The sequence below is a fragment of the Triticum aestivum genome, chromosome 1A, assembly GCF_018294505.1.
Source record: "Triticum aestivum cultivar Chinese Spring chromosome 1A, IWGSC CS RefSeq v2.1, whole genome shotgun sequence".
NCBI classification, from domain to species: Eukaryota; Viridiplantae; Streptophyta; class Magnoliopsida; order Poales; family Poaceae; genus Triticum; species Triticum aestivum.
In genome coordinates this window covers 5543364-5561936 of record NC_057794.1, presented here as the reverse complement: position 1 = coordinate 5561936, position 18573 = coordinate 5543364, and the positions used below count along the sequence as shown (strand labels likewise).

General features: G+C 42.0%; 2 protein-coding genes and 1 pseudogene across 3 annotated transcripts; 1 reads left to right on the top strand and 2 right to left on the bottom strand.

The window, feature by feature from the left end:
- Positions 1-6667: 6667 nt before the first annotated feature.
- LOC123184577 (uncharacterized) lies at positions 6668-9140 on the bottom strand (annotated as a pseudogene).
- Positions 9141-9842: 702 nt separating this feature from the next.
- On the top strand, positions 9843-10663 carry LOC123184585 (uncharacterized). The gene has a single exon (XM_044596686.1). It carries the CDS (start codon positions 9863-9865, stop codon positions 10409-10411), a length of 549 nt encoding a protein of 182 aa, XP_044452621.1. The 5' UTR covers positions 9843-9862; the 3' UTR covers positions 10412-10663.
- A 102-nt stretch (positions 10664-10765) lies between these two features.
- Positions 10766-17867, bottom strand: LOC123184560 (putative disease resistance protein RGA4). 2 transcript variants are annotated; one of them, XM_044596659.1, is made up of 6 exons: positions 17617-17867; positions 17406-17538; positions 17116-17157; positions 15642-16132; positions 11344-15536; positions 10766-11143 (listed from the first exon to the last, which is right to left on the bottom strand). In XM_044596659.1, exons 5-6 carry the CDS (start codon positions 15497-15499, stop codon positions 11058-11060), a joined length of 4242 nt encoding a protein of 1413 aa, XP_044452594.1. In that variant the 5' UTR covers positions 15500-15536; positions 15642-16132; positions 17116-17157; positions 17406-17538; positions 17617-17867; the 3' UTR covers positions 10766-11057. The 2 variants fall into 2 exon arrangements, with proteins under 2 accessions (XP_044452594.1, XP_044452601.1); XM_044596666.1 differs by lacking the exon at positions 17116-17157.
- Positions 17868-18573: the final 706 nt, after the last annotated feature.

Below are 18573 nucleotides of genomic sequence, written 5' to 3'. Positions count from 1 at the left end.
CCGCCGGTAGGCGCCGCGGGGGCGATCCCGAGGCTGACTCTGCCCTCGGGCGCAGAGGGGCGCACGCGGGGCGAGGTAGAATCGGCCTCGGTGCCGGCAACGGCCAACCCTGGGGCGACGCGCGACGCGCGCCCGCTGGCAGATGACACGGCCCACGTGCGCCATGTATCGCCAAACGTGCGGCGCGGCGGGGCGAGGTAGAATCAGCCTCGGTGCCGGCAACGGCCAACCCTCGGGCGACGTGCGCCGCGCGCCCGCTGGCAGATGACGCGGCCCACGTGCGCCATGTAGCGCCAAACGTGCGGCGCTCGCCTTTGAGATATCATCGTCATATATCGTCAGAGTATTTTAAAACCACAAATCGTTTATTCGCGAGAACACTCATTGAACCTAAATTATAAATAAAATAGTAAAATAAGAAATGATAAAATATATTTTTAATAAATTTGCCAGGTAATATAAACTTGACATGCTAAAAATATTTGAAACTCACATAAAGAAATAAAGCATCCACACATAATTCTCAGTCATGAACAAATAATATTTCGACAATCACATTGAATTGTCGTATGATATTTTTATTTTTGTTTGTTCTTCGCAAGTCGAATTACTTTGTTCTTCACTTCTGTAAGCTTATTTTCGGGGGACATAATAATTCCAGCTATCATTCTTTCTCTCGAACTATCAATAGATTCCTGAAAAGTAATAAAAATAATATTATTTTCTTCACTTATATATGATATAATGTACTAATTTATCTTACTTAAAATGTACCCACCTAAGAAATAGGAGTAATAAATTTTTCTCCGTCCCAATATTGAAAACAGCGAAGAACGAACAGTCCACATGAGTTCCTATGTTAAAAAAACATAAGTGCAATTTTGAAAGCACGTTAAGTAAGATAGCATGTGACCAATTAATATATTTCAAAAGCACATGGTACATGTAACTCACCCATCTTCTTGTTGAGGCATGTCGTAGGGGACTATAGGCCATGCGGACACATCCGGAAACGACATAATAGAGCTGTCATTTGCATCTTCAATATCTCCTGCAAGTTGCTCTCTCTGACAAAAAAATATGAACACGTTGACTACATACGGTAAACAAATTATATGGTTAATTGTACACACATGAATACGCAACTTACAAAATTTTCAACGAATATCCTGGTAGCTTCAGAGATATTTAATTCCCCCCCGCGCGCTTCTCGTCGAACGCTTCAATTGGGTGTAGCACAACACACTCGACACAACACAGGAGAACACACAAGCTAGTGTAGTGCAGAATGGAAAAGAGAATTGTGCAAGTAAAAAGTGCTGCCTTCTGCCCTGTGAGGAAGAGAAGGGCCGAGGCCTATGACATTTTTGCAGGCCACCATTATTTGCCTGGGCTGTGTACCGAAGGAGTTAAATGCATCACCAAACTATCTACTGGCCCTTGAGAGTTAAAGTCACTGGCTACTAGCTCGTGTGAAAATGAAAGACTTTGGTCTAGTCTTGCAGCACCACTTGTTCTACACCCTTGTTGTGATTCAGCCTACTGTCGTGGAGTCCAAACACTACTTTCACTGTGCAATGCAATTAATCTTGCAACCTGACCCACATTTAACTCCAACAATAGGAAAGTTTTTTCAATAGAAAGAAATAGTCTAACATTCACATGCATAATGTTCCATTTTATTTAGCTTCACATAAATACCATTTTCAGAAAGTGGCAAGTTAGCTAGGACTGAACATACTTGCTAAAATAGTGGTGAAACAAAATTAACATAACAAGTCAACTAAAGCAACTACAATATAATTTGGAATAGAACATTTAGAAGGGCGTGAAATGATAAAACGTGCCATCCTGACTCACACAGACTAGTTATTCAACGACCATTCAAAAAATCTTATGTTTAGGAAGAAAAATGTGCAATAGTGCAGAAAATATAGAAAGTGAAAGTTGTAGGGAAAAGTTTTCTCACAAAGGTTAAAAATTTGATAGCTCACTGGCTAAAATAGTGAACAAAAACAATACCATCTTTGTAATTAATGATGCAACAAAGAGGATGGTGCCAATGGTGTTCATCTGCCAGATAAAAGGCCAGCAGATGTCTCCACCTACCCACACATTGAATGGCTCACCTCTTACTCCATTAGATGGCCCACCTCCCTCACTCTATTCAGTGGGAGCTCTACCTACCAACACATTCAACAGATGTCAAGTCATTTGCAAACTAGCTAAAGATAAATGTTACCCGAGAAAATGCACTGGATTGGAAATTCATCAAGACCAGCTTTTGTACACACACAAATAGCAGTTGAAATGTATGAAAGGATCATTTAGTTGCACAATTAACTAAATTGGATCCATCAAACAGTGGACTAATAAAATTATGGTGGTCTATTTCGTCAGCAACGTCCTCAATACAACTTTCAAATGATATATCATTCTTGCTAGATGGCAACCAATCGCTACATTTGCAGTACGACTCAAAGAGAAAGAGATGATTTTTTTCCAACAAAGCACTAATATGGTTGTATCGGTAATGGTTGCTTTGTAATACAAAGCGGGGGAAAACCCTCTATTTCGGCAAGCGGTCCAGCTGGCCTTGGAGGCGTGGCGGCAGGAGCCAGACGCGCACCTCCCGCTCCCCAGCCCCTATGTGATTTTGGGCCGGTCCATGTGCGGGGCAGGATGCCTTGGTTTTTTGATTTCCTTGTTTTATTTTTTTTCCATCTTAAAAAAACCTAATTCATAAAAGTTCCAAATTTCAATCAAATTACGCATTTTTAAAATAAGTTCAAGAAATCTTAAAATATTTTTGAATTCCAGTTTTTTTCTAAATTTATAAAATGTTCAGGAGTATCATGATCATTTTGTTGGCATATTCCAAAGATGTCCATGATTTTGAAAAAAATGTGCGGGAAATAAAAATATGCCCGTGATTTAAAAAAAATGTTCTTGAATTTTAAAAAATGTTCATGTATTCAATAAAATGATCATGATATTGAAAAATATTCAAAAAATCAGAATTTTTTGCGTATTTCAAATTGGTTCTCAACTTTAGAAAATTTTCGTTGGTTCCAAAATCCTGGAATTCTAAAATATGTTCAAGAATTTCAAAAGATGTTCTTCAAAACGAAAAAATGTTCATGTACTTCTAAACTTGTTCCCAAATTTCAAAAAATGTTCTCCGAATCAAAAACTCTTAATTAGACTCAAAAAAAGTTTAGAATTTTAAAAAATATTCGCAAATTCAAAAAAGATTCACGAATTCAAAAATTGTTTCCGGATTTTTGAAAAAATGTTCATCATTTCAAACAGTTCTTTCCGAATTCAGAAAATGCTCACTAGTTCAAAATAATGTTCACGAATTTGAGATATGTTCGCCAAATGAATAAGAAAAGGAAAAAAGTAAAACTGTAATAAAATAAATATTTAAAAATAATGAAAATAAAATTAAAAAAAAAGGACGGAAAACCTAAAATAGAAATGAGAAACGAAAAATTAGTAAATACTAAAATAACAAAGGATAATGCAGAAAACCGGTTCAGGGAAGGTTTAGAACCTTTCCAAAACCGATGAAAAATCGAATTGAGTCGTTCTATACGATGGAGAGGTGCGCTCGGGGGGTACACGATAGGTCGCTACACAGCGACCTATGCGCAAAATAGGAGATATGGATGGTGGCCTAGGAAGAGGAAAGGAGATGCAGAGTCGACAAAACGATGGTCGGGGCTAGGCTTGTGATTTGTTTTGGCGGTCCCTAAGAATAGAGCCCACATGGGTAAACCATGCCCCGTTCTCCTCCGGCTACCGCCACCAGCTCTACATACTGTTGTTACTGCATAAAAGGGGCTATGGTGCTCACGCTCGCTACCTCTCTTGTCACAGCTAGGTGGCTCATTAGTTTCTTCAGCAGCCTTTAGCTCATTTGCTTGTCCACTTATCTTTTTGATTTTTTTTCTGCCTGCTTTATAAAAGGTTCGCAAATTTGAATAGGATCAGGAAATGCAAAAAATGTTTGTAAATCTGCAAAATAATGTTCAAAGATTTAAATAAATTCGCAAATGTGAAAAAATGTTTTTTGTATTTTAAAAGTTCATCAATTTGGAAAAAATGGACGTGGATTTAAAACACTTGATGAATTTTTAAAAAGTTAATTTTTTAAATGTTTTCAGATTTACATTTTTCACGAATATTTAAAAATTCATGGTTCAAAACTAATTGATGATTTAAAATTTCATGAATTTGAAAAACTGATTAAAAGTCTGGAAAACATTCATGGAATTAATTAATATTCATGGTTTAAAACGTGTTCATAATTTGAATAAAACTAATTAAAAAACAATTGCTAATTTAAAAAATGATAATGGAATTAATAAATATACACGGTTCAAAACATGTTCATGGATTTAAAAATATTCACAAATTTGAAATTACTATGATTTTTAACATATTCATGAATTTAAAAAATACTCACATGTTTAAAAATTGTAATGTCTTTTGAAAAAGAAAAAATGGTAAAATAACCAGGAAACAGGCTTGAGCAGCTTATAGACAACAGCTCATGCTGTAATATCCGGAGTACTCTCTTCAGACGGCCTTTACCACCAGTTATAGTGCAATTCGCTTACCGGTGCAAATATCTCCACTGCACTGTGTATGTAAATGAGCCTGCCCATGTACATCTTTTTAAAAAGGATTTTTTGAAACCTTTTCAATGATTGCACTGAGGATTTGTCTGGGCGTTTTCCCTTTTGGTTTTCCCCAAAATGGGTTTTGCTGGTTTTCTCTTTTTTTCATGTTCTTTTTTGTTTTGTTTTATTTTTCTTTCTTTCTTCATTTTTCTTTTTTGTCAAATTCATGACCTCTCCACAAATTCGTGAACATTTTTCAAAGTTGTTTTTATTTTTCCAAATTGATTTGATTTTTTTTCGAATCCTAGACTTTTCTCAAATTAGTGAACTTTTTCTAATTTTTTTGAATTTTTTCATATTACAAACTTTTATTTATATGTTTGTGAACTTTTTTTCAAATTAGTGTATTTTTTCTTTTTTAAATTACACACTTTTCGAAGTTGTGAACTTTATTAAAATCATGAATTATGTTTTGACATTCGTGATTTTTTTTCAAACTCATGAACTTTTTCAAAATTTGTGAACTTTTTATAAACTCCGTGAAAATGTTTCTAAAAATTCACCGGTTTACCCTTTCAACTTTTTTTTAAATCCTTGATTTTTTTTTCTAATTCATAAACTATTTGATTTTTCATATTTTTGAAGTACTATAGGTGAACAGGGAGAAATGTTCAACAAGAAAAGACTGTAGTGGACGACATACGAGGTACAGTCGTACAAGTGAAAGGTACAATAGTGGGACGATGCCCGATACGATCAATATGAAGGTGATGAATTAGGCCTCGCAGTAAAGTAATAGTACCCCTAAAAAGTAGTAGTATTTGGATCTTCACTTCTAGAACGGGAGTTGGTAGGCCGGCATTCATGGTTTATTTTCGCCTCACCTCTCGCCATCTTCTCTGAGTGGTTTTTCCTCGCCTCACCTCTCACCATCACCTCTGATCCACCAAAAAGCCCGTGCCTTTGCGTTTGTACTCGCGGTTTCCACCTCGACGATGCCCCGCACGATAAAAAAACGAGCCCACGCAGGAAAAAAAAAAGCACCCCTCCTCCCATGTCCATGACTGAATGAATAACCTGCCTGGACTTTTTGGTGAGACCTGAAACACCATCGGCTGTAGATTTGATTCCGGCGAGGGATTGCACTGGACTGGGCGAAGGCCCGAGTGTCCTTCAATTTAGGGGTTCCCTGTTACTTACTTACATACTACATTCTGCTGCAATATGAAACATGAATTGCGGGTGCGAATTAATGATGTGTTTTGATGAGTATTATTAGGTAATCAAACCAACTGTTTCCTCTTGCAAGGTCGTTTTCCTTGTTACTTGCATACTACATTCTGCCGCAAAATAAAACATTGCTCTTGCAAAGATCATGATTTAGCTAGCTTCAGCCACAGCGAGTTTATTTTTTTGCTGGATCAAAAGAATCATTAGTGCTGCTGCTGTGCATACGTCTGAGTGTTATGGAAATGGGCATAAGATGAGCAGATTGGTGCAGAAATTTACATCACAGGCAGTGCAGTACAGTAGAGTAGAGTTGTAGAAGCAATCACAAGCCAGCATTCATTCCCCTAGCACTCTAGCAGAGCAGAAATTCAGAGTCTACAGACCAAAGAGTGCTGGAAAGTTGGTTTCTCAACAGGTTGAAGGATGATTTGGTAACCATCATTCCATCACTATTGAAGTATTGATTGAAGCAGATAAAACCGGACAGCAGTTTACAAAGCTTCTCAACAAGTTAAAAGGCAAATGTCCTGTCAACAAAGTAACAGCGGCTAAAATTTGCTAGATAGATAGTAGATGCATACACCAGCACAGCAGAAAACCAAATCCAGAGCAGATCGCCATACACCAGAGTTGAGTTTTACAAGCAATCACAGGTAGCAGAGCAGAGTTCACAGCATCAAGACAGTTCTCAACGAGTTGAACCTTTCATTCCTCCTCTTGGGAAATGGATGATCTGGCATCTCCCAGTAATTAACTACTCCAGTATCTAATCATTGAAATCATCAAATCAAAGCTGATAAAAACCAGAGTTTGCAAAGTTTCTGATGCCGATGTCTCCTCAACCAAATAACTGTTATTCCTAGCTACTTGATGCATACATAGATAGCTCACAAACATCAGTACATATCCCGAATTCTACTAAACCCGGGAAATGTTCAAAAGGAGATGAATTAATCCACATTACAAGTATCTGAATCTGAACAAGCTAAAGGTCAACGTTCAACCAGTCATGACATAACATACAAGTACATTGTTCGAAGCTAAAAGAATGCATGCTTTCCTGCCCTGTTTACTCCTGCATGGTGGATTGCTGGCCTTCCCTGGCTTGTCGAGCGGCCCGCCTCCGCTCACGGACCAGTTTTGGTATTTGCTTCCATGTCTTCGGTTTCATTGCCATTACTGCAAACATCACAAATGATGTTAGAATAAACTTGTATAAAGGTGCGGACGTGGTACATGGGCAAAGACAGAAAGACGTGCGTACCTTCATAACGAGCATCTAGATCTTTGTAATCGTCATTGATGCTGCCCAGTTGCTGCTGCAGGCATCTAGGGAGCTTCTTTATAGCAGGGCAGCCTCTAATTTCAAGATACCTGAGAGACCTGTATACTTGCGGCTCATTCGGCAGGGATGCCAGGGTACTGACTGCATCTTTCAAGCCAAAGGGATTCCAGCGATGGGGGGTGCTCTCCCGACAGACACTCCAGCGATGTCAGCCCACTGTTGCCAATAATGCGCAGTGTCTTGAGGGGTGCAGGCAGACGGAGAGTCCCACCCAACATGCCAGCACAGTTCAGTATTGTTAGAGATTTGAGATGGGGAGGAAGTAAATGCTCTCTTGCAGCTGGTGCTGTTGCTGCTGCTAGTGGCTATGGCATGATAGGACTTCTGCTTATGGAGGTAGTGGCTTCTGGTTTCTAGAGCCCACCCAGCTGGCATGATAGGACTTGAATGCTACTGCAGTCAGCAATAAGTATGGTCTTTAAGGACAAAGACAGATTTAGAACCGCTTGTAAGCTTCCACATCGGACTAAAGTTAGATGATCTAGGCATGGACAAAAGTGATTCATGGGTGAGGATGGCAACTCTGATACAGCTGTAGGCACGTCTGCCTCACTGCTAGAAGATACTTGGACTAACTCTGCCATGCCCTGCTGCTTGCTGAATATGGACTCAAGCTTAATGCACCTATCAATATCCATTTTCTTGAGAGATGCCGGGACGTTGAACATCTCTACTAAACTTGGGCAGCTGTCTAAGCAAAGAGACTCCAGACCTCTCAGGCGTTCACTCCTTTCAGATGCCAAAGGCTCAAGAGGAGCTTGTGCATATCCAGTCAGATTTTCGCAGTTTCTAATCACTAATCTCTTCAAGGATACCAAGCTTTGGAACACATTCTCTGGCCAGTGGACGAGCACATCACATCTACCAATTTCCAACTTTTCAAGGTGTACAAAATAGTCCCACGGCTCTAGTGCACCTGGTCCAAAGAATGAGTTGCAGCATCTTAGCTTCATAAGTGTAAGAGGGGATTTTTGGTTCCATTTCTCCTTGCTGTTCACCGGTACAATTGTAGTGCATTCAACCTCTGATGTTGTTTCTGTGTTTTCTAGCCTCAGTGTCAACTTGGTCAACGAAGACAAATATGTGTCTACAAAATGGAACATCTCTTGCTTGCCATCTACAATTTCTAATACACTGAGATTTGGTGCTTCGGGTAAATCTACTAGCTTTGGGCATTTCTGGACTGATAGTGTCTCAAGCTGAGGAAACAATATCGGTTCTCCTTCGACAGCTGCATCCCATTTCTGGAAACTCTCCAAGTCTTCCAATGCAAGTACCTTTAGAGCAGGAAATGCTGACTGTACTAATCTATAACCTCCACTGCAACTTTCATGAACCAGCGGTGCTTCAAGCAGAGAAAATGGCGTGCATACCAGTCTATTACCTCCACGACTTGGTTCTCCAAGCAATGGTGCTTCAGGTAATGCTATCAGCTTTCCACAATGTCGAATAAACAACGTCTCAAGCAGAGGAAATATTATCTGTTCTTCGCGTCTCTCATTTATTTCCCACCATCTCTCAAAATCCAATAAATGCTCTAGTGTAAGCACCTTCAGTTTTGGAAACGTGAAGGATGTACCACAACTGAACAGAATTTGCAATCTTTCACAATGGTAAAGATGGATCTCAACCATCAGGGATCCTGCTAATAGATCCCTGACCTTTTAACTGAAAAGTACTCTGCAACTGTGGATGCCCTCATGTTGTCAATGTAGAATTCAGTTTAGAGCCCAGATATTTGTTTTGTTATGTTGTTTAACATGCTTTCATGAGGTCTTCAATATTCGAACTGGTTGTGCGATTTTGTTGTTAAGAGGAATTTTACGAAGATGTGCTTGTCTGTTTGATTAAAGAAAGAATGTTACCCCCATAATTTGAGTGGGATTATTTACAAAATACTTGAATAAAATATGAATTAATCAGATGCACCTCAACAGTTTGTGATCTGGCCGGCTAGGTAGGTTGAACCCTTAGCCAAAATTACCAGAGGGGGTGGCCAGGAAAATTTCTTTTGAAACTCGCCCGCATATTTCTTCATCTCCAATCCATTCATCCATCCAGTTTGTTACTGATGGAACTGTTTGCCGCCTTTCCCTTCCATGGTGGAGTACTAAGTAGTAAAAGCACTCAGTCAGTATATTTCCCAATCAGAAATTCATGCACCCCTCAGTAAGTATGGGCTAATATTTGCGTTCTGTTAGAGCAGCCGGGAGCTCTGCTGTTTCCTGAATGTTCCAAAAAATCAGTTTTTTTTTACTTTGTACATGTTCCTTTATTCTTTATTAGGATATAATAAAAGATTGACAAATGAAATTGTGGCCATGCTAATAGATCCTTGACTTTTTAACTGGAAAGTATTCTACAACTGTGGATGGCATGCCCTCATGTGTTAATGTAATATTCAGTGTAGAGCCCAGATATTAATCATTCTGTTATTTAACAGGCATCCATGAGGCCTTCAATTTTTGAACTGGAAAGCTTGCGTGTTCAGGATTTGTGCGATTATGCTGTTAATGCACACCATTCATTCAGTATAGGGCCCAGCAATTCATTTTGTTTATCGTGCTTGAGACCTTTGTTTGCTTGAATTAACCTTCTTAAATCTTGCTGTTAATCCGTCACTTTTCCTCGTGATGCTGTTTCAGGATTCTTGTCTGCCATGGGTGACTACACAATCCGGATAAGCACCAGCTTGATCGAGCAGCTCGCGCGCGATGACGAGAAGCAGGTGAAAAGGAGGACCAGGAAACCCAGGCCGAAGAAGGTGGTGGAGCAACCAGAGGAGCCTCAGGACAATGGCAGGGAAGTTCCAACTGAACCCAAGAGCAGCCCTGCTCCTGTTTTGCCTTTTCCGCCACCCATGTACCTACCAGTGACCCCTGCTCCTCCACCACCGTCTCCTGCAATCCAGGTGGTGGAAGCCATACGCGCCGTGGTGGCGGAGAGCGAGAAGGTGCTGGAGAAGCTGCAGAAGAAGGAGGCGGCGATGCGCGAGGAGCTTACCAAGAGGGCCAAGGAGCTGCATGACAAGGAGTTCAAGCTGCCCTACCAGAACCCCTCGCCATGCACCGACGAGAGGGCGGGCTGCGCCGAGTGCTACAGGAGCAACGTGCAGGACCCGCTCAAGTGCGCCGAGGCGGTCAAGAGGTTCGAGGCTTGCGTTCGCATGGCGAGGCGGGGCGGTGCCACCATGGGAGCTGCTCAGTAGTAGCTGAGTGAGCGAGGTGTCGTACACACGATTTTGCTTCTGTCGGGATTGATTGATCGAATAACCTGAATGGATTTTTGGTGAGACCTGAAACACCATCAGTTGTAGATTAATTCTGGTAACGGATTGCTACTGGTGTTGGCAACAAGAGGCCATGAGTGTCCTTGAATTTGGGGCGTGGCTCCATGTGTTTACTTGCATACTACAAAATGAAACATGAATTTGCAGGGTTCAAAATTAATGTTTACTACATGCATTCTGCTGCAAAATTTGCGGGGTTCCTTGGATTTTAGTCCGTTTGTTTGGGATGAGTCTGAATAACCATTGTATGTTGATTCTTCCACGTCGCATACATTTTTGCGGGATAAAAAAATCACCTGCTGCTGCTTTGCTGGTTATTGGTAAAATCCATGTCTGAGTGGTTGATAAAAAAATCCATGTCTGAGTGGATAAAAATTATTGAACCTTGTATAAATGTTGGGGTAAAAAAAATTCATCTTGTTATCATCATCCAAGAAGTTCTCGATGGAGAGCGACTGCGGCACAGTTGTCTTGTAGAAGCAATCACAGGCCATTCCCCTAGCAGAGCAGTGCAACAATCAGGGATCAGGCCTGTCATTGAATAGAAGCTGAATGACCTTCAGCTTCAGCTCCGGCAGGCCTGCCTCCGCTCACGGACTAGCCTCGGTATTTCCTTCCATGTCTTCGGTTTCAATGGTTTGAATTCCGTTACTGCACATACCACAAGCGATGTCAGAAAAAAAAACTTGTACAAACTAATGTGTTATATCATAATGTATAGCATGATGGCATTCAAATAATGGAGAAGAAACTTTTGCAAACGTGTTGACCATTATGTACAAGGGATGGAATGGATGACTGCATCTGTTTATTAAATGTGGCCAAGATAGAAGGACGTGCTGCAAGCATACCTTCATAACGGGCATCTAGCCATTTGCGTTTGATGCTGCCCAGTTGCTGCTGCAGGCATCTAGGGAGCTTCTTTATAGCAGGGCAGCCTGTAATTTCAAGAGACCAGAGAGACCTGTATACTTGCGGCTCATTCGGCAGGGATGCCAGGGTACTGCATCTTTCAAGCCAAAGGGATTCCAGCGATGGGGGGTGCTCTCCCGACAGACACTCCAGCGATGTCAGCCCACTGTTGCCCATAATGAACAGTCTCTTGAGGGGTGCAGGCAGACGGAGAGTCCCACCCAACATGCCAGCACAGTTCAGTATTGTTAGATATTCGAGATGGGGAGGAAGTAAATGCTCTCTTGCAGCTGGTGCTGTTGCTGCTGCTAGTGGCTGTGGCATGATAGGACTTCTGCTTCTGGAGGTAGTGGCTTCTGGTTTCTGGAGCCCACCCAGCTGGCATGATAGGACTTGAATACTACTACAACGATCCATTTCTAAGGTCTTTAAGGATGGAGGCAGATTTAGAACCGCTGGTAAGCTTCCACATGCTGATAAGCATAGATCTTCTAGGCATGGACAAAAGTGATTCATGGGTGTGGATGGCAACTCTGATACAGTTGCAGGCATGATTGCCTCACTGCTAGAAGATACTTGGACTAACTCTGCCATGCCCTGTTGCTTGCCGAATATGGACTCAAGCTTAATGCACCCACCAATAGTCATTTTCTTGAGAGATGCCGGGACGTTGAACATCTCTACTAAACTTGGGCAGTTTCTTAAGCAAAGAGACTCCAGACCTCTCGGGTGCTGACTCCTTTCAGACGCCAACGGCTCAAGAGGAGCTTGTGCATATCCAGTCAGATTTTTGCAGTTTCTAATCAGTAATGTCCTCAAGGATACCAAGCTTTGGAACACATTCTCTGGCCAGTGGACGAGCACATCACATCTATCAATTTCCAACTTTTCAAGGTGTACAAAATAGTCCCACGGCTCTAGTGCACCTGGTCCAAAGAATGAGTTGCAGCATCCTAACTCCAGAACTGTAAGAGGGGATTTCTGGTTCCATTTCTCTTTGCTGTCCACAGGTACAATTGAAGTGCATTCAGCCTCTGATGTTGTTTCTCTGTGTTCTAGCCTCAGTGTCAGATTGGTCAATGAAGATAAATACCTGTCTACAAAATGGAACACCTCTTGCTTGCCATCTTCAATTACTAGTACACTGAGTTTTGGTGCTTCGGGTAAATCTACTAGCTTTGGGCATTTCTGAACTGATAGTGTCTCAAGCTGAGGAAACAATATCGGTTCTCCTTCGACAGCAGCATCCCATTTCTGAAAACTCCCCAAGTCTTCCAATGCAAGTACCTTTAGAGCAGGAAATGCTGACTGTACCAACCTATAACCTCCACTACAACTTTCATGAACCAGTGGTGCTTCACGCAATGGTACCAGCTTTCCACAATACCAAATAAACAAGTTCTCAAGCAGAGAAAATGGTGTGCATACCAGTCTATTACCTCCACGACTTGGTTCTCCAAGCAATGGTGCTTCAGGTAATGCTATCAGCTTTCCACAATGCCGAATAAACAACTTCTCAAGCAGAGGAAATATTATCTGTTCTTCTTGTGCCTCATTTATTTCCCACCATCTCTCAAAATCCAATAAATGCTCTAGTGTAAGCACCTTCAGTTTTGGAAACGTGAAGGATGTACCACAACTGAACAAAACCTGCAATCTTTCACAACCAGAAAGATGGATCTCAACCATGTTTTGCAACATACCCATACACTTCCCTCCATATTTATATATCTTCAGAACCTGCAGCCCACCATGAGGTTCGAACTTGTCGAGCACCTTGCTGTCGCCAACCTCAGTCCATCTTAATGTCAGTTCACGGAGATCCTTCTTGTTTCCAAGATTCGCCACTTTTGCCTCTGCTTTTTTAACATTCTCTACCCGGCGTAGCTCTAGCTGATCACCAAGGTTTAAATGCTGCAGCTCTAGCTGACCACCAAGGTTTGCCACTTCTGCTTCTGCTTTTTCAACATTCTCTACCTGGCATAGCTCTAGCCGACCACCAATGTTTAGACCATGCAGCTCTCCAACATCAGCGCAATCAGGGCCAGGAACTCCTGCTACAAAAACTGTGAGTGTCTGCAGCTTAGTGAGATTTTCAAGTCCTGGAGGCATGCTCTTCAAGTTCCGACATCCATGAGTGTAGAGGTGGCAGAGGGAAGTCATATACTTCATTTGCCTTGGAAGTCGATCAAGATAATTACAGTAGGAAAGGTCCAACACTTGCAGGTTATATAGAATACTTATATCCTCAGGAAGTGCTTTGATAGAACTTTCTGAGAGATCAAGGTACCTCAGGTGATGCAGATACTTTGGTTTGAGTAGAAATGATTCTGTTCCCAGACAGAGCTTCAAGGCATGCAAAGTGTTGTATTTTGATAGATGCTGCAATGGGCTGAACACATCACTATTGCATAGCAATGTTTGAATAGCAGGGGATCTTTCCTGCATAGAATCATTCAAAATACGTTCTGCTTCTTCACATGACAAGAACAAATGCCGAGCAGTATCTGGAAGCCACTCAATTTCACTTGGTTCCATAGTTGCAACAACACATTCCTTTTCCATAACAGACATTGCAATATCATGCATAAGATCATGAATTTTACATGTGCTGGAATAATACCCGCTGTAGTCCTTACTTTCCTCTAGGTCCAGAAAGAATGACCTTGAGACAAGCTCATCGAAAATATGTTTTCCAAATGTTTCGGGACTATCTTCCTTGTATTCTAGGATAAAGCCGTTTGCAATCCATAGTTGGATAAGCTTCTCCACATTGATCTTGTAATCCTTGGGAAACACAGCACAGAAAGCAAAGCACTGCTTCATGTGTGCGGGCAAGTCGTTGTAGCTAAGCTTGAGTATTGGCAAAATTCCAGTTTCATCAGTGCAAACGCTGGTTCCAGATGATACAGCTTTCCATTCTTTCACACTGGTCTTGGTACAAAGTACAGAGCCCAGTGCCGTTGCAGCTAATGGAGAGCCACAACATCTCTTCACAATCTCGTCAACTACCTCCACTAGTTCAATAGGCTTTTCTTTCTTTGAACTGAACGCTCTAGCCTCAATAATTTCCTTTATGAAGTGATCCTCCAAAGCATTGAGATTGTAGGCAGCTCTATCTGCACCCATAATTTCAGAAACTCGTTTATCACGAGTTGTTGTCAACACTGCACTGCCCATGCCACCATGCTGGAGACATACCTTCAGCCTTTCCCACTTACGTAACTCTTTGTTGTCCCAAACATCATCCAATACAAGGAGATACCGCTGTCCGCTGACCAGTTTTTGAAGTCTATCCAATGGTGGTTTGTCTGTATCAACATTCTTATTGGGGGATGCTTCAACTATACTCTTGGCCAGGGAGTTCACATCAAAGGTATCAGAGACACAAACCCAGAGCAGCAACTGGAAATGCTTCTGAATTTCAGGATCATTGTATATGAGTTGCGCTAATGTGGTCTTGCCAAGGCCCCCCATTGCAACCACAGGAACAACTGTGAGATCTGCATTGCTAGCTTCATCAACTAGTATACCAATAATGTTCTTCTTATCTTCGTGTCTGGATCTGCTGGCAATTTCTTGTGGGTCAATGCTAACATAATCTGTATGCCTCCACTCTTTGGACACCGGTGGCTGTGGTTGGTACTTGAACCCAAAGACCTGCATCTCTGCTATGAGGACCTCAACGGCTTGCAGAATCAGGCAAAGCTTGCGACCCATTTTGTAACGGAACGCAACACGGTTGTGAGTAGGGAAGAGTTTAATTACATCGAAGCCGAGCTTTATGTAGTGCCCATTCTTCTTGGCTTCACGGCGTAGGGCTTCGTACTTGAATTCGTCGAAGACTTCATTTGCCACATAGGCGACTGTCCTGAGCTCCTGAAGCCAGGCTTTGGCACCTTCTCTCTGTGCCATGGCCTGCTCCTCGACATCGGTGATGACGTCGAGGATGGCCGGAAGCTTGCGTTTGAGAATCTTGTGCTGCTCCTCCATTCCCTCCATGACCTTGTACTGGTCCAGGAGGTAGCTGGACGCCTTGTCCTTCAGCATGGACACCAGTGGCCCGATCGCCATGGTGACCACCCGCTCTGCCATTGGAACACTCGGAAGAAACTCCTCTAACACAGGTGCACTGCAGAAAAAGATAATGGTGTTTAGCAAGACGTGTATAACTAGAGCTCGGGATCTGTTCTTGAACAAATTAAAAGTCAAAATCCAATCATGCAGCCATAGTTACCTTCACGAGCTTGCCCCTGATCTGCACCCAAGACCAGCAACGCAGCAGCAGCAGCAGCGAGGAAGACGTGGTCCTCACAGGCACGTCGGCACCAGCTCCAGCATTGTATCGGCGGTAGCAGCAGCAGCAGCAGCAGATTCAGAGCTTTGTCTGTGCCGGCGACGCGGCACAGAAGCAGGAGGCGACTCCGGTGAAGTTATGGCGGCCGGCGCCGAACAGGTGAGTGGGTGGGGCTGTAGGCAGGATCTACTCTGATAAACGGGAGTTGGGAGATTTCTGTGAGATCTTGAAGCTTTTGGATGGGTGGGGGTAGGATTCGGGGGAGCACGAGCGAGCTTGATCAGGAATTTTGGAGGAGACGTGTTGTCAATGTGGCTTGTGAATTGTGAGGAAAATGGAAGCCAGCGTGGTGGCCTGTGTACCTCTACAAAACGAGTTAGTGCATCACGTAACTATCTAGCTAGCTGGCGCTTGAGAGTTAAGTCACTGCCCTGTTGAATGAAGAGATAATGATGAGAAATCCTCCCACAAAAATGTGCTATATGAAGCAATTAGAAAGTTTACTGTGCATGAATGTTTGTTCTTAATTATTAAGCGACGATCTAACGCAAAAATATCACGTAATCATTAGAATTCACGTTGGGGTGGCAGCTGAGTGAACCATTTGTGGGCCTACTTTAGTAATTATAGAAATAAGCTAGGAGCCACTAGCCCAAGACTAACAGCCCAATTGAACAGCCAAACTGTGAAGTGTCACATTTTTTGTACACCAGTTCCCGAAGTTCAAATGAGCTAGCTTTGCAAATAAGATCGGCACTATTGTCCTAAGAAGAATCCTACTCCCTCCATTCCACTTTAATTGAAGCTCCACTATTGTCCTAAGTCAAACTTCTTTAAGTTGGGCCAAGTTAGAAATGTAAACGATTAGCAGAAACTTCAGTACAGAAGAGCAGTAATGCAGGTGAGGCAAAAGTTGGTGCTCGGGTGAAAAGTCTCTGGTCTTGGCATGCTGCTCCATGTGTGTCACGGGTGCCAATGGCCTAAAACTGCTCCCTTGATGTAATTAATCTTTGGAGCCACCCAGATTTAATTCCTGCCACACTACAACATGAGTGTCATAGTTCCGACACTGGCCCTTGATGCAATTAATCTTTTTACCCCACCCTGTATTCGACCGAGCAAACTAAGGCCCTGATTTAGAACAATGATTGTATTCAAATTCAGTGTGCACAATACAGTGGTACACACTAGCATGCGATCAAATTCAGTGCATAGTGTTTCATTTTATTTAGCTTAAGTGGCAAAGCAGCAAGGAATACAAATTCGACTGGCTGGCTTCACACAAGTATTATACTGTACTCAGTAGCTCAGAATGTAAGACCCGGTACATAAAGGTGGCGATACATGTCTGTGTACCAGACTAGAACAAAAGCCAAAATGATTTACAATAATGTAAACAGGCTAGAATAATTACCAATTGATAAAAATCATCTTGGATGCTCCCCCCTTTGCCGTCCTAAATGTAAGGTGCAACGGATTTAAGACACTCTTGAATAACCAGGAAGGAAAAGTGTAGGTGCTAATGGTGAACGTATTTGTTGAAACAAAGTTATCTAAATAAGTCAATTAAAGCAATTAAGGCGAGTTACTCTATAAATATGATACTTGTTTCTCTAGCATTGGAAAACATTAGACACTGAGAGCTGGTTAATGATGTAACAAGTTCAGCCTCATCAAATAGTAAACAGTAGACAGTACGCTCACCGGGAACTCCTGACAACATGAGCATTCCTAACACCATAATAGAGCATCAATTGACCACTGAGTTCGGTCTAGCGTGATGGGCACTTGACACAATTTGAAACTCATCTTCATCTCCCTCCTCCCTAGGAGCCATCTGTAAACAGAAACAATAGTACATGATGAGAGTTTACATATCAGAAAGGGTAGAACCTGTTGGAGCGTAATGTCCGACCTTCTCCCACAGATCGGTCTTTTGGTTGCATTGGCTAGAGCATGCACTTCTACATGGTATCGGAGCTAAGAGGTCTTGAGTTTAAGACCTGGTTGGCGCAAGCATACACTTCTATAGAACCAATTGTATGTGCCCAAATAGGAAGAAACATACTTTCTGGGAACCAAGTGATAAGTCTGATTTCTGGGAACCAATACAAACTATCCAGTCTTGCAACAGCTCAGCGCTGATCATTCTTCTTGGGCAGACGTACAATAAGGACAGGGCAACGATCGTACCACATTAACAATTGGCACACCGACAGCACCAATCATTCTTCCTATGTAGTAGTCTCTCCCAGACAGGACCATAACAGTGGTGGTTGAAACTTGAATGCACCACGTGCCCACAGTGTGACAGCACACCTACGGTACAACTACAAACCAGAAATGTTGGTTTTCTGAATTGATTGAATCTTGAATGCATCACATGCAGCCTGCTGAAGAGAGAAGGCCCAGCAGCAATTGCTTATTTTCTTGTCCTTTTTTCAATGACACAACTACTACCTCCGTCTCGGTGAATAAGTCATTCGCGTAGTTCTAGGTTGACGATTTAACTATCTAAATATGTATTATATGTGACAAAAGATATGTATTTAGAAACTACATCATTGTAAAAATCTAGTGATATACTTTTCATGACATATAACACATATTTAAATCCTCAAATCGATGACCTAGAACCACGCGAGTGACTTATTCACCTAGACGGAGGTAGTAATTAAGATCGAGTACAAGGTCGATCTTAGAAACGATCATAGTCTGCTAGCAGGTGATTATCTCGTGTTTGTATGGACATATATAATACTTAATATACTGATATGATAAATCACAACTTGACAACCTCCTGTTATTTGGTGATGATAGTATGTGGTCCAATTTGTTGAGCTTACTATGTTCTGTTATTGTGACGCAGTGG

Excerpts from the sequence above, each read along its gene's own strand:
- LOC123184560 (XM_044596659.1), bottom strand. The coding sequence starts at position 15,499 with ATGGCAGAGCGGGTGGTCACCATGGCGATCGGGCCACTGGTGTCCATG. Across the intron at positions 11,144-11,343 it reads GCTAGATGCCCGTTATGAAG|TAACGGAATTCAAACCATTG; the intron begins GTATGCTTGCAG and ends TGGTATGTGCAG.
- LOC123184585 (XM_044596686.1), top strand. The coding sequence starts at position 9,863 with ATGGGTGACTACACAATCCGGATAAGCACCAGCTTGATCGAGCAGCTC.